Consider the following 13,081-nt stretch of genomic DNA (forward strand, 5'->3'; position numbering starts at 1 on the left):
AGGAGGAGGTCACGGGACAGACCCAGCAGGTGCCATGAGTGTAGTAGTGAGTGGTGAGTGTAGTGGTGGTGAGTGTAGTAGCGGTGAGTGTAGTGGTGAGTGTAGTAGCGGTGAGTGTAGTGTTGAGTGTAGTAGTGAGTGGTGAGTGTAGTGGTGGTGAGTGTAGTAGCGGTGAGTGTAGTGGTGAGTGTAGTAGTGAGTGGTGAGTGTAGTAGCGGTGAGTGTAGTGGTGAGTGTAGTAGTGAGTGGTGAGTGTAGTGGTGGTGAGTGTAGTAGCGGTGAGTGTAGTGGTGAGTGTAGTAGTGAGTGTAGTAGCGGTGAGTGTAGTGGTGAGTGTAGTAGTGAGTGGTGAGTGTAGTGGTGGTGAGTGGCGGTGAGCGTAGTAGTGAGTGTAGTGGTGGTGAGTGCAGTAGTGAGTGGTGAGTGTCGTGGTGGTGAGTGTAGTAGTGGTGACTGTAGTAGTGAGTGCTGAGTGTCGTGGTGGTGAGTGGTGAGCGTAGTAGTGAGTGGTGAGTGTCGTGGTGGTGAGTGTAGTAGTGAGTGTAGTAGTGAGTGGTGAGTGTAGTGGTGGTGAGTGGCGGTGAGCGTAGTAGTGAGTGTAGTAGTGAGTGGTGAGTGTAGTAGTGAGTGTAGTAGTGAGTGGTGAGTGTAGTAGTGAGTGGTGAGTGTAGTGGTGGTGAGTGTAGTGGTGAGTGAAGTAGTGAGTGGTGAGTGTCGTGGTGGTGAGTGTAGTAGTAGTGAGTGTAGTAGTGAGTGGTGAGTGTAGTGGTGAGTGGTGAATGTAGTGGTGGTGAGTGTAGTAGTGAGCGTAGTAGTGAGTGGTGAGTGTCGTGGTGGTGAGTGGCGGTGAGCGGAGTAGTGAGTGTGTAGTGAGTGGTGAATGTAGTGGTGGTGAGTGTAATAGTAGTGAGTGTAGTAGTGAGTGGTGAGTGTATTAGTAGTGAGTGTAGTAGTGAGTGGTGAGTGTAGTGGTGAGTGTAGTAGTGAGTGGTGAGTGTAGTGGTGGTGTGTAGTAGTGTAGTAGTGAGTGCAGTAGTGAGTGGTGAGTGTAGTAGTGAGTGTAGTAGTGAGTGGTGAGTGTAGTAGTGTAGTAGTAGTGAGTGTAGTGGTGAGTGTAGTAGTGTAGTAGTGAGTGTAGTGGTGAGTGGTGAGTGTCGTGGTTGTGAGTGTAGTAGTGTAGTAGTAGTGAGCGTAGTGGTGAGTGGTGAGTGTCGTGGTGGTGAGTGTAGTGGTGGTGAGTGTAGTAGTGTAGCAGTAGTGAGCGTTGTGGTGAGTGGTGAGTGTAGTAGTGAGTGTAGTAGTGAGTGGTGAGTGTAGTAGTGAGCGTATTGGTGAGTGGTGAGTGTCGTGGTGGTGAGTGGTGAGTGTAGTGGTGGTGAGTGTAGTAGTAGTGAGTGTAGTAGTGAGTGGTGAGCATAGTGGTGAGTGGTGAGTGTAGTGGTGGTGAGTGTAGTAGTAGCGAGTGTAGTAGTGAGTGTAATGGTGAGTGTAGTAGTGTAGTAGTAGTGAGCGTAGTGGTGAGTGGTGAGTGTAGTGGTGGTGAGTGTAGTAGTAGTGAGTGTAGTAGTGAGTGGTGAGCGTAGTGGTGAGTGGTGAGTGTAGTGGTGGTGAGTGTAGTAGTAGTGAGTGTAGTAGTGAGTGTAATGGTGAGTATAGCAGTAGTGAGCGTAGTGGTGAGTGGTGTCGTGGTGGTGAGTGTAGTGGTGGTGAGTGTGGTAGTGTAGTAGTAGTGAGCGTAGTGGTGAGCGGTGAGTGTCGTGGTGGTGAGCGTAGTGGCGAGTGTAGTAGTGTAGTAGTAGTGAGCGTAGTGGTGAGTGTCGTGGTGGTGAGCGTAGTGGTGAGTGTAGTAGTGTAGTAGTAGTGAGCGTAGTGGTGAGTGTCATGGTGGTGAGTGTAGTGGCGAGTGTAGTAGTAGTGAGCGTAGTGGTGAGTGTAGTGGTGGTGAGCGTAGTGGTGAGTGTAGTAGTGTAGTAGTAGTGAGCGTAGTGGTGAGTGTCATGGTGGTGAGTGTAGTGGCGAGTGTAGTAGTGTAGTAGTAGTGAGCGTAGTGGTGAGTGTAGTGGTGGTGAGTGTAGTAGTGTAGTAGTAGTGAGTGTAGTAGTAGTGAGTGTAGTAGCGTAGTAGTAGTGAGTGTAGTAGTGTAGTAGTAGTGAGTGTAGTAGTGAGTGTAATGGCGAGTGTAGTAGTAGTGTAGTAGTAGTGAGTGTAGTAGTGAGTGTAATGGTGAGTGTAGTAGTGTAGTAGTAATGAGCGTAGTGGTGAGTGTAGTAGTAGTGAGTGTAGTAGTGAGTGTAGTAGTAGTGAGTGTAGTAGTGAGTGTAGTAGTGAGTGTAGTAGTGTAGTATTAGTGAGTGTAGTAGTGAGTGTAGTAGTGTAGTAGTAGTGAGTGTAGTAATGAGTGTAGTAATGAGTGGTGAGTGTAGTGGTGGCGAGTGTAGTGTAGTGGTAGTGAGCGTAGTGGTGAGTGTCGTGGTGGTGAGTGTAGTAGTAGTGAGTGTAGTGGCGAGTGTCGCGGTGGTGAGTGGTGAGTGTAGTGGCGGTGAGTGTAGTAGTAGTGAGTGTGTAAGTGAGTGGTGAGTGTCGCGGTGGCGAGTGTAGTAGTGTAGTAGTAGTGAGCGTAGTGGTGAGTGTAGTGGTGAGTGTAGTGGTGAGTGTAGTAGTAGTGTAGTAGTAGTGAGCGTAGTGGTGGCGAGTGTGGTAGTAGTAGTAGTAGTGAGTGTAGTAGTGAGTGTAATGGTGAGTGTAGTAGTAGTGTAGTAGTAGTGAGCGTAGTGGTGAGTGTAGTGGTGGTGAGTGTAGTAGTAGTGAGTGTAGTGGTGAGTGTAATGGTGAGTGTAGTAGTAGTGTAGTAGTAGTGAGCGTAGTGGCGAGTGTCGCGGTGGTGAGTGGTGAGTGTAGTGGCGGTGAGTGTAGTAGTAGTGAGTGTAGTAGTGAGTGTAATGGTGAGTGTAGTAGTAGTGTAGTAGTAGTGAGTGTGTAAGTGAGTGGTGAGTGTAGTGGTGGTGAGTGTAGTAGTGTAGTAGTAGTGAGCGTAGTGGTGAGTGTAGTGGTGAGTGTAGTGGTGAGTGTAGTGGTGAGTGTCATGGTGGTGAGTGTAGTAGTAGTGAGCGTAGTGGTGAGTGGTGAGTGTCGCGGTGGTGAGTGTAGTAGTAGTGAGTGTAGTAGTGAGTGTAATGGTGAGTGTAGTAGTAGTGTAGTAGTAGTGAGCGTAGTGGTGAGTGGCGAGTGTCATGGTGGTGAGTGTAGTAGTAGTGAGCGTAGTGGTGAGTGAGTGTAGTGGTGGTGAGTGTAGTAGTAGTGAGCGTAGTGGTGAGTGTAGTGGTGAGTGTCATGGTGGTGAGTGTAGTAGTAGTGAGCGTAGTGGTGAGTGAGTGTAGTGGTGGTGAGTGTAGTAGTAGTGAGCGTAGTGGTGAGTGTCGCGGTGGTGAGTGGCGGCGAGTGTAGCAGTTAGTGTAGTAGTGAGTGGTGAGTGTAGTAGTAGTGAGCGTAGTGGTGAGTGTCGCGGTGGTGAGTGGTGAGTGTAGTGGCGGTGAGTGTAGTAGTAGTGAGCGTAGTGGTGAGTGGTGAGTGGTGTCGTGGTGGTGAGTGGCGGCGAGCGAGTCACCGGCGAGGCGGTGCCGCACGGAGTTGGGGTGGCGAGCGAGGAAATTGGCGTTGACGGCGGCGGCGTCGCTGGAGCCGACGAGCAGCGGCAGCTCCTGGTGGAGCACCGTGGAGACGGCACCCCCAGCACCCTCACGGCACTGCCACACTGCACACACACACACAGAGAGACACATTGAGACACACATTGAGACACACACATAGACACACACAGACACACAGAGACACACACAGAGACACACATTGAGACACACACATAGACACACACAGACACACAGAGACACACACAGACACACACATAGAGACACACACAGACACACAGAGACACACACAGAGACACACACAGACATAGAGACACACACACACAGACATAGAGACATTGAGACACACACACAGAGACACAGAGACATTGAGACACACACATAGAGACATTGAGACACACACATAGAGACACACATAGACACACACATAGAGACACACATAGACACACACACACAGAGACACACACAGACACACACACACACACATAGAGACACACACAGACACAGACACACACAGACACACACACAGACACACATAGAGACACACACACAGACAGAGACACACACACAGACACACACACACAGACACACACACATAGAGACACACACACACAGACACACACACACAGAGAGACACACACAGAGACATAGAGACACACACACAGACACACACACACACACACACAGAGACACACAGAGACATTGAGACACACACATAGACACAGAGAGACATTGAGACATTGAGACACACACACACAGACACACACACATACACACACACACAGAGACACAGAGACACACACACACACATAGAGACACACACACAGAGACACACACACACACACACAGACATAGAGACACACAGACACACACACACACATAGAGACATTGAGACACACACATAGACACAGAGAGACATTGAGACACATACACACACACATAGACACACACACACAGACATAGACACACAGACACACACACAGACACACACAGACATAGACACACACACAGACACAGAGACACACACAGACACACACACACAGACACACACAGACATAGACACACACACACATAGAGACACACACACACATAGAGACATACACACACAGAGACACACATAGAGACACACACACAGAGACACACAGAGACACACACAGACATAGAGACACACACACGGAGACACACACAGACACACACACAGACACACACAGACATAGACACACACACACAGACACACACATAGAGACACACACACACAGAGACACACACACAGACACACACACACACACATAGAGACACACACACACACACATAGAGACATACACACACAGAGAGACACACACACAGACACACAGAGACACACATAGAGACACACACACACATAGAGACATACACACACACAGAGACACACATAGAGACACACACAGAGACACACATAGAGACACACACACACAGACATAGAGACATTGAGACACACACATAGACACACACATAGACACACACATAGACACACACACACAGACACACACACACACAGACACAGACACACACAAACACATAGAGACACTCACACAGAGACACACACACACACAGACACACACACAGACACACACACACACACAGAGACATAGAGACATAGAGACACACACAGACACACACACACACAGACACACACACACAGACACACACAGAGACACACAGACACACACACAGAGACACACAGAGACACGCACGCACACACACAGAGACACGCACGCACACACACAGAGACACGCACGCACACACACAGAGACACGCGCGCACACACAGAGACACACACAGAGACACACAGACACACACAGAGACACACACAGAGACACACACACAGAGACACACAGAGAGACACACACAGAGACACACACACACACACAGAGACACACACACGCAGAGACACAGAGACACGCGTGCACGCACACACACGCAGAGACACGCACACGCAGAGACACGCACACACACACAGAGACACACACACGCAAAGACACACACACAGAGACACGCGCGCACAGACACGCAGTCACACGCACGCACGCACAGACAGATAAACAGAGACACGCACGCAGAGATACACACACACACATAGAGACACGAGTGGTGAGGAGCGAGTGGCGAGGAGCGAGTGGTGAGCGAGTGGTGTGCGAGCGAGTGAGTGGTGAGCAAGTGGTGGTGAGCGAGCGGTGAGGAGCGAGCGGTGAGGAGCGAGTGGTGAGCGAGTGGTGAGCGAGCGGTGAGGAGCGAGTGGTGAGCGAGTGGTGAGCGAGCGGTGAGGAGCGAGCGGTGAGGAGCGAGCGGTGAGGAGCGAGTGGTGAGGAGCGAGTGGTGAGTGAGTGGTGAGCGAGTGGTGGTGAGCGAGTGGTGAGGAGTGGTGAGGAGCGAGTGGTGAGGAGCGATGAGGAGCGAGTGGTGAGGAGTGGTGAGGAGCGAGTGGTGAGGAGTGGTGAGGAGCGAGTGGTGGTGAGCGAGTGGTGAGGAGCGAGTGGTGAGGAGTGGTGAGGAGCGAGTGGTGAGGAGCGAGTGGTGAGGAGCGAGTGGTGAGGAGCGAGTGGTGAGGAGCGAGTGGTGAGGAGTGGTGAGGAGCGAGTGGTGAGGAGTGGTGAGGAGCGAGCGGTGAGGAGTGGTGAGGAGCGAGTGGTGAGGAGTGGTGAGGAGCGAGTGGTGAGGAGCGAGTGGTGAGGAGTGGTCAAGAGTGGTGAGGAGCGAGTGGTGAGGAGCGAGTGGTGAGGAGTGGTGAGGAAGGAGTGGTGAGGAGCGAGCGGTGAGGAGCGAGTGTTTAGGAGTGGTGAGGAGCGAGCGGTGAGGAGCGAGTGGTGAGGAGTGGTGAGGAGCGAGTGGTGAGGAGCGAGTGGTGAGGAGCGAGTGGTGAGGAGTGGTGAGGAAGGAGTGGTGAGGAGCGAGCGGTGAGGAGCGAGTGTTTAGGAGTGGTGAGGAGCGAGTGGTGAGGAGTGGTGAGGAGCGAGTGGTGAGGAGCGAGTGGTGAGCGAGTGGTGAGGAGCGAGTGGTGAGGAGCGAGTGGTGAGGAGCGAGTGGTGAGCGAGTGGTGAGGAGCGAGTGGTGAGGAGCGATGAGGAGCGAGTGGTGAGGAGTGGTGAGAGTGGTGAGGAGCGAGTGGTGAGAAGCGAGCGGTGAGGAGCGAGTGTTTAGGAGTGGTGAGGAGCGAGTGGTGAGGAGTGGTGAGGAGCGAGTGGTGAGGAGCGAGTGGTGAGGAGCGAGTGGTGAGAGTGGTGAGGAGCGAGTGGTGAGGAGCGAGTGGTGAGGAGTGGTGAGGAGCGAGTGGTGAGGAGTGGTGAGGAGCGAGTGGTGAGGAGTGGTGAGGAGTGGTGAGGAGCGAGTGGTGAGGAGCGAGTGGTGAGGAGTGGTGAGGAGCGAGTGGTGAGGAGTGGTGAGGAGCGAGTGGTGAGGAGTGGTGAGGAGTGGTGAGGAGTGGTGAGGAGCGAGTGGTGAGGAGCGAGTGGTGAGGAGCGAGCGGTGAGGAGCGAGTGGTGAGGAGTGGTGAGGAGTGGTGAGGAGTGGTGAGGAGCGAGCGTTGAGGAGTGGTGAGGAGTGGTGAGGAGCGAGTGGTGAGCGAGTGGTGAGGAGTGGTGAGGAGCGAGTGGTGAGGAGTGGTGAGGAGTGGTGAGGAGCGAGTGGTGAGGAGCGAGCGTTGAGGAGTGGTGAGGAGCGGTGAGGAGTGGTGAGGAGCGAGTGGTGAGGAGCGAGTGGTGAGGAGTGGTGAGGAGTGGTGAGGAGCGAGTGGTGAGCGAGTGAGCGAGCGAGTGGTGAGGAGCGAGTGGTGAGCGAGTGAGCGAGCGAGTGGTGAGGAGCGAGTGGTGAGGAGCGAGTGGTGAGCGAGCGAGTGGTGAGGAGTGGTGAGGAGCGAGTGGTGAGGAGTGGTGAGGAGTGGTGAGGAGCAAGTGGTGAGGAGCAAGTGGTGAGGAGCAAGTGGTGAGGAGCGAGTGGTGAGGAGCGAGTGGTGAGCGAGCGAGTGGTGAGGAGTGAGTGGTGAGGAGCGAGTGGTGAGTGTTACCGGTGTGAGTGAGGCGCACGAGACACTGGTGGAGCCACGGGTGGTCCCGGTCGAGTGAGAATGCTCGCTTAGCCGACTGGAGCATCAGCAGCACCTTACCTGCACACACAGTCACACAGATACACACACACACAGTCACACAGTCACATACACACACAGTCACACAGTCACACACACACAGTCACATACACACAGACACACACACAGTCACATACACACACAGTCACACACACACAGTCACACACACAGTCACATACACACACACAGTCACACAGTCACAGTCACATACACACACAGTCACACACACACACAGTCACACAGTCACAGTCACATACACACACAGTCACACAGTCACACACAGTCACACAGTCACACACACACACATACACACAGTCACATACACAGATACACACACAGACAGACACACACCCCGCGTCATCACACACATACACAAACAAAGGTCCCCCGTGTAGCCTCTAGCAGGCTGTAGGGGCAAGTGCTGTTGGTAGTAGCAGCAGCGCTACCTATGAAGGCTACCGGCACTGTGGCACACACAGAGGGGGTGGGTGGCCAGCACCACCACCACGCCCGGCCGCCTTTGTCTCTCCCGTAGGTGCGGGCGATGTTCACTACTACACTGCCACCACTAATACACCACCACCACTACACCACCGCTACACCACCACCACTACATCACCACTACACCACCACTACACCACCATCACTACACCACCACCACTACACCACCACCGCTACACCACCACCATCACTACACCACCACCACTACACCACCACCGCTACACCACCACTACACCACCACCACCACTACACCACCACCACGACAGCACCACCAATACACCAGCTACTCGTTTGAGGCTGAGTCGACCTAGGGGAGGCCCAGGACCGGTTCAGATAATCGTCACCGGTGGTGTTGGCCGTGAACGGGAATCGAACCCGGGTCGCTGGGTTCGTAGCGCAGCGCTAACCGCTGCACCACCACTCCCCGCGTCACAACACGCTGTCAGAACATCACCAATACACCACAGCGTCACACCACTCACACTCACCACACTCACCACACCACAGCGTCACACCACTCACACTCACTCACTCACCACACTCACTCACTCACCACACCACAGCGTCACACCACACTCACTCACCACACTCACTCACCACACTCACTCACCACACCACAACGTCACACCACTCACACTCACTCACCACACCGTCACACCACTCACACTCACTCACCACACCACAGCGTCACACCACTCACACTCACTCACCACACTCACCACACCACAGCATCACACCACTAACACTCACTCACCACACCACTCGCTCACCACTCACACCACTCACTCACCACTCACAACTCACACTCACCACTCCCCACACCACTCACTCACTCACCACACCACAGCGTCACACCACTCACACTCACTCACCACACCACTCGCTCACCACTCACACCACTCACTCACCACTCACACACCCCACACAACTCACACTCACCACTCCCCACACCACTCGCTCACCACTCACACTCCCCACACCACTCACTCACCACTCACACTCACCACTCACACTCACCACTCACACTCCCCACACACCACTCACTCACCACTCACACTCACCACTCACACTCACCACTCACACTCCCCACACCACTCACACACCACTCACACTCCCCACTCACACTCCCCACTCACACTCACCACTCACACTCCCCACTCACACTCACCACTCACACTCACCACTCACACTTACCACTCACACTCCCCACTCACCACTCACACTCCCCACTCACACTCCCCACACACCACTCACTCACCACTCCCCACTCACTCACCACTCACACTCCCCACTCTCACCACTCACTCAACACTCACACTCCCCACACCACTCACACTCACCACTCGCTCACCACTCACACTCCCCACACACCACTCACTCACCACTCACACTCCCCACACACCACTCACTCACCACTCACACTCCCCACACACCACTCACACTCACCACTCGCTCACCACTCACACTCCCCACACACCACTCACACTCACCACTCACACTCACCACTCACACTCCCCACACACCACTCACTCACCACTCACACTCCCCACACACCACTCACTCACCACTCACACTCCCCACACACCACTCACACTCACCACTCGCTCACCACTCACACTCCCCACACACCACTCACACTCACCACTCACACTCACCACTCACACTCCCCACACACCACTCACTCACCACTCACACTCCCCACACACCACTCACACTCCCCACTCACTCACCACTCACACCACTCACTCCCCACTCACCACACTCACCACTCCCCACTCCCCACTCACCACTCACTCCCCACTCACCACTCACTCACACTCACCACTCCCCACTCTCCCCACTCACTCACCCTTGCGGTAGTAAATCTCGAAGGCCATGAGGTGAGTGTCGATGCGGTGCCCGGCCAGCGTCTTGAGCGGTGTCAGGAACTTGATGGCCTCCTCCAGGGGACTGTCCACCTGGGGGGGGGGGGGGCACGGGGGGGCACGGGGGGGGGGGGGGCACGGGGGGGGGGGGTCACCCTCTTGTCGCTCTCTCTCTGCGTCAACTTACTCGATCGCCTACTCACTCGCTAACCCACCTACTCACCCACCTACTCACCCACCTGGCTACTCACCCACCTACTCACCTACTCACCCACCTACTCACCCACCTACTCACCCACCTGCCTACTCACCCACCTACTCACCCACCTGCCTACTCACCCACCTACTCACCCGCCTACTCACTCGCTAACCCACCTACTCACCCACCCGCCTACTCACCCGCTAACCCACCTACTCACCCGCTAACCCACCTACTCACCCGCCTACTCACCCACCCACCTACTCACCCGCTAACCCACCTACTCACCCGCCTACTCACCCACCCGCCTACTCACTCGCTAACCCACCTACTCACCCACCTACTCACCCGCCTACTCACTCGCTAACCCACCTACTCACCCACCTACTCACCCGCCTACTCACTCGCTAACCCACCTACTCACCCGCTAACGCACCTACTCACCCGCCTACTCACCCACCCACCTACTCACCCGCTAACCCACCTACTCACCCGCCTACTCACCCACCCGCCTACTCACTCGCTAACCCACCTACTCACCCACCTACTCACCCACCTACTCACCCGCCTACTCACCCACCCGCCTACTCACTCGCTAACCCACCTACTCACCCACCTACTCACCCGCCTACTCACCCACCTACTCACCCACCCGCTAACCCACCCGCCATGCTAACCCACCCGCCACGCTCACTCACTCGCTCACCCACCCGCCTACTCACCTGCTCACCCACTCGCTCACTCACCCGCTACGCTCACCCACCCGCCACGCTCACTCACTCGCTCGCTCACCCACCCGCCTACTCACCCACCCACTCACCCGCTCACCCGCTCACCCACCCGCCACGCTCACCCACCCTCCTACTCACCCGCTCACCCATTCACTCACCCACCCGCCTACTCACCCACTCACTCGTCCCGGGCAGGGGGGAGCGGGTGGCGTGGTGGGTGGGTGGCGTGGTGGGTGGGTGGCGTGGTGGGTGGGTGACGTGGTGGGTGGGTGACGTGGTGGGTGGGTGGCGTGGTGGGTGGGTGACGTGGTGGGTGGGTGACGTGGTGGGTGGGTGGCGTGGTGGGTGGGTGACGTGGTGGGTGGGTGACGTGGTGGGTGGGTGACGTGGTGGGTGGGTGGCGTGGTGGGTGGGTGGCGTGGTGAGTGGCGTGGTGGGTGGCGTGGTGGGTGGGTGACGTGGTGGGTGAGTGACGTGGTGGGTGGCGTGGTGGGTGGGTGGCGTGGGTGGGTGGGTGACGTGGTGGGTGAGTGGCGTGGTGGGTGGGTGACGTGGTGGGTGGGTGACGTGGTGGGTGGGTGACGTGGTGGGTGGGTGGCGTGGTGGGTGGGTGGGTGACGTGGTGGGTGGGTGACGTGGTGGGTGGGTGACGTGGTGGGTGGGTGGCGTGGTGGGTGGGTGGCGTGGTGAGTGGCGTGGTGGGTGGCGTGGTGGGTGGGTGACGTGGTGGGTGGCGTGGTGGGTGGGTGGCGTGGTGGGTGGGTGACGTGGTGGGTGAGTGGCGTGGTGGGTGGGTGACGTGGTGGGTGGGTGACGTGGTGGGTGGGTGGCGTGGTGGGTGGGTGGCGTGGTGAGTGGCGTGGTGGGTGGCGTGGTGGGTGGGTGACGTGGTGGGTGAGTGACGTGGTGGGTGGCGTGGTGGGTGGGTGGCGTGGGTGGGTGGGTGACGTGGTGGGTGAGTGGCGTGGTGGGTGGGTGACGTGGTGGGTGGGTGACGTGGTGGGTGAGTGACGTGGTGTGTGGGTGACGTGGTGGGTGAGTGGCGTGGTGGGTGAGTGGCGTGGTGGGTGGGTGACGTGGTGGGTGGGTGACGTGGTGGGTGAGTGACGTGGTGTGTGGGTGACGTGGTGGGTGAGTGGCGTGGTGGGTGAGTGACGTGGGTGGGTGGGTGACGTGGTGGGTGAGTGACGTGGTGTGTGGGTGACGTGGTGGGTGAGTGACGTGGTGGGTGGGTGGGTGACGTGGTGGGTGTGTGGGTGACGTGGTGGGTGAGTGGCGTGGTGTGTCTGTGTGTGTGTCATGACGTCCACCCTTCTCCTCCTTCTCCTCCTCCTCCACCTCCTCACCCGCGCCAGCTTGTCGGGCAGCAGCTCCTCCCGCACGCCCGCCTGCCCCTCCTCGTCCTCGTCGTCGGCTGCCCCCGGGCCGCCGCCCCGGCGCCGCTTGCCGTGGTTGCGCTGCTGCTGTTGCCGGCGCTCCTCGGCACTCCGCTGCTCCTCCTCACGCTGAGCCTTCTTCTGGGCACGGCGCTGCTTGCTGTGCAGCTTCTTCAGCTCCTGCGAGGTCAGCGTCTCTGCGCGCGGGGGGTGGCGGGGAGAGAGTTCGGTGGGCTCGCCCGGCCGGCCACTCATTCACTCACTCACTCACCCAGCCTCTCACCCAGCCACTCATTCACTCACTCACCCAGCCTCTCATTCACTCACTCAGTCACTCACCCAGCCACTCATTCACTCACCCAGTCACTCACCCACTCATTCACTCACTCAGTCACTCACCCAGTCACTCACTCAACCACTCACTCAGCCAGCCACTCATTCACTCAGTCACTCAGCCACTCAGCCACTCATTCACTCACTCAGTCACTCACTCAGCCAATCGCTCAGCCACTCACTCACTCAGCCACTCATTCACTCACTCACTCAGTCACTCACCCAGCCACTCATTCACTCACTCACCCAGTCACTCACCCAGTCACTCACTCAGCCACTCACTCAGCCACTCGCCCAGCCACTCACCCAGTCACT

General features: G+C 56.5%; 1 protein-coding gene across 1 annotated transcript in view; it reads right to left on the reverse strand.

Annotated features, from left to right (window-relative positions):
* LOC116937499 (N-alpha-acetyltransferase 15, NatA auxiliary subunit-like) overlaps positions 1 to 13,081 on the reverse strand; it is a 57,426-nt gene that overhangs the window by 4,783 nt on the left and 39,562 nt on the right. Inside the window, exons 15-18 of the mRNA XM_076056540.1 lie at positions 12,404 to 12,630; positions 10,112 to 10,220; positions 7,684 to 7,782; positions 3,605 to 3,751 (exon numbers count right to left, since the gene is read on the reverse strand). Of these exons, the coding sequence (XP_075912655.1) occupies positions 3,605 to 3,751; positions 7,684 to 7,782; positions 10,112 to 10,220; positions 12,404 to 12,630 (582 nt within the window). The remainder of the gene's footprint in view (positions 1 to 3,604; positions 3,752 to 7,683; positions 7,783 to 10,111; positions 10,221 to 12,403; positions 12,631 to 13,081) is intronic.

This window comes from Petromyzon marinus, chromosome 76 (genome assembly GCF_048934315.1).
Source record: "Petromyzon marinus isolate PM22_M1 ecotype Great Lakes invasive population chromosome 76, UKy_Petmar_22M1.pri1.0, whole genome shotgun sequence".
NCBI classification, from domain to species: domain Eukaryota; kingdom Metazoa; phylum Chordata; class Hyperoartia; order Petromyzontiformes; family Petromyzontidae; genus Petromyzon; species Petromyzon marinus.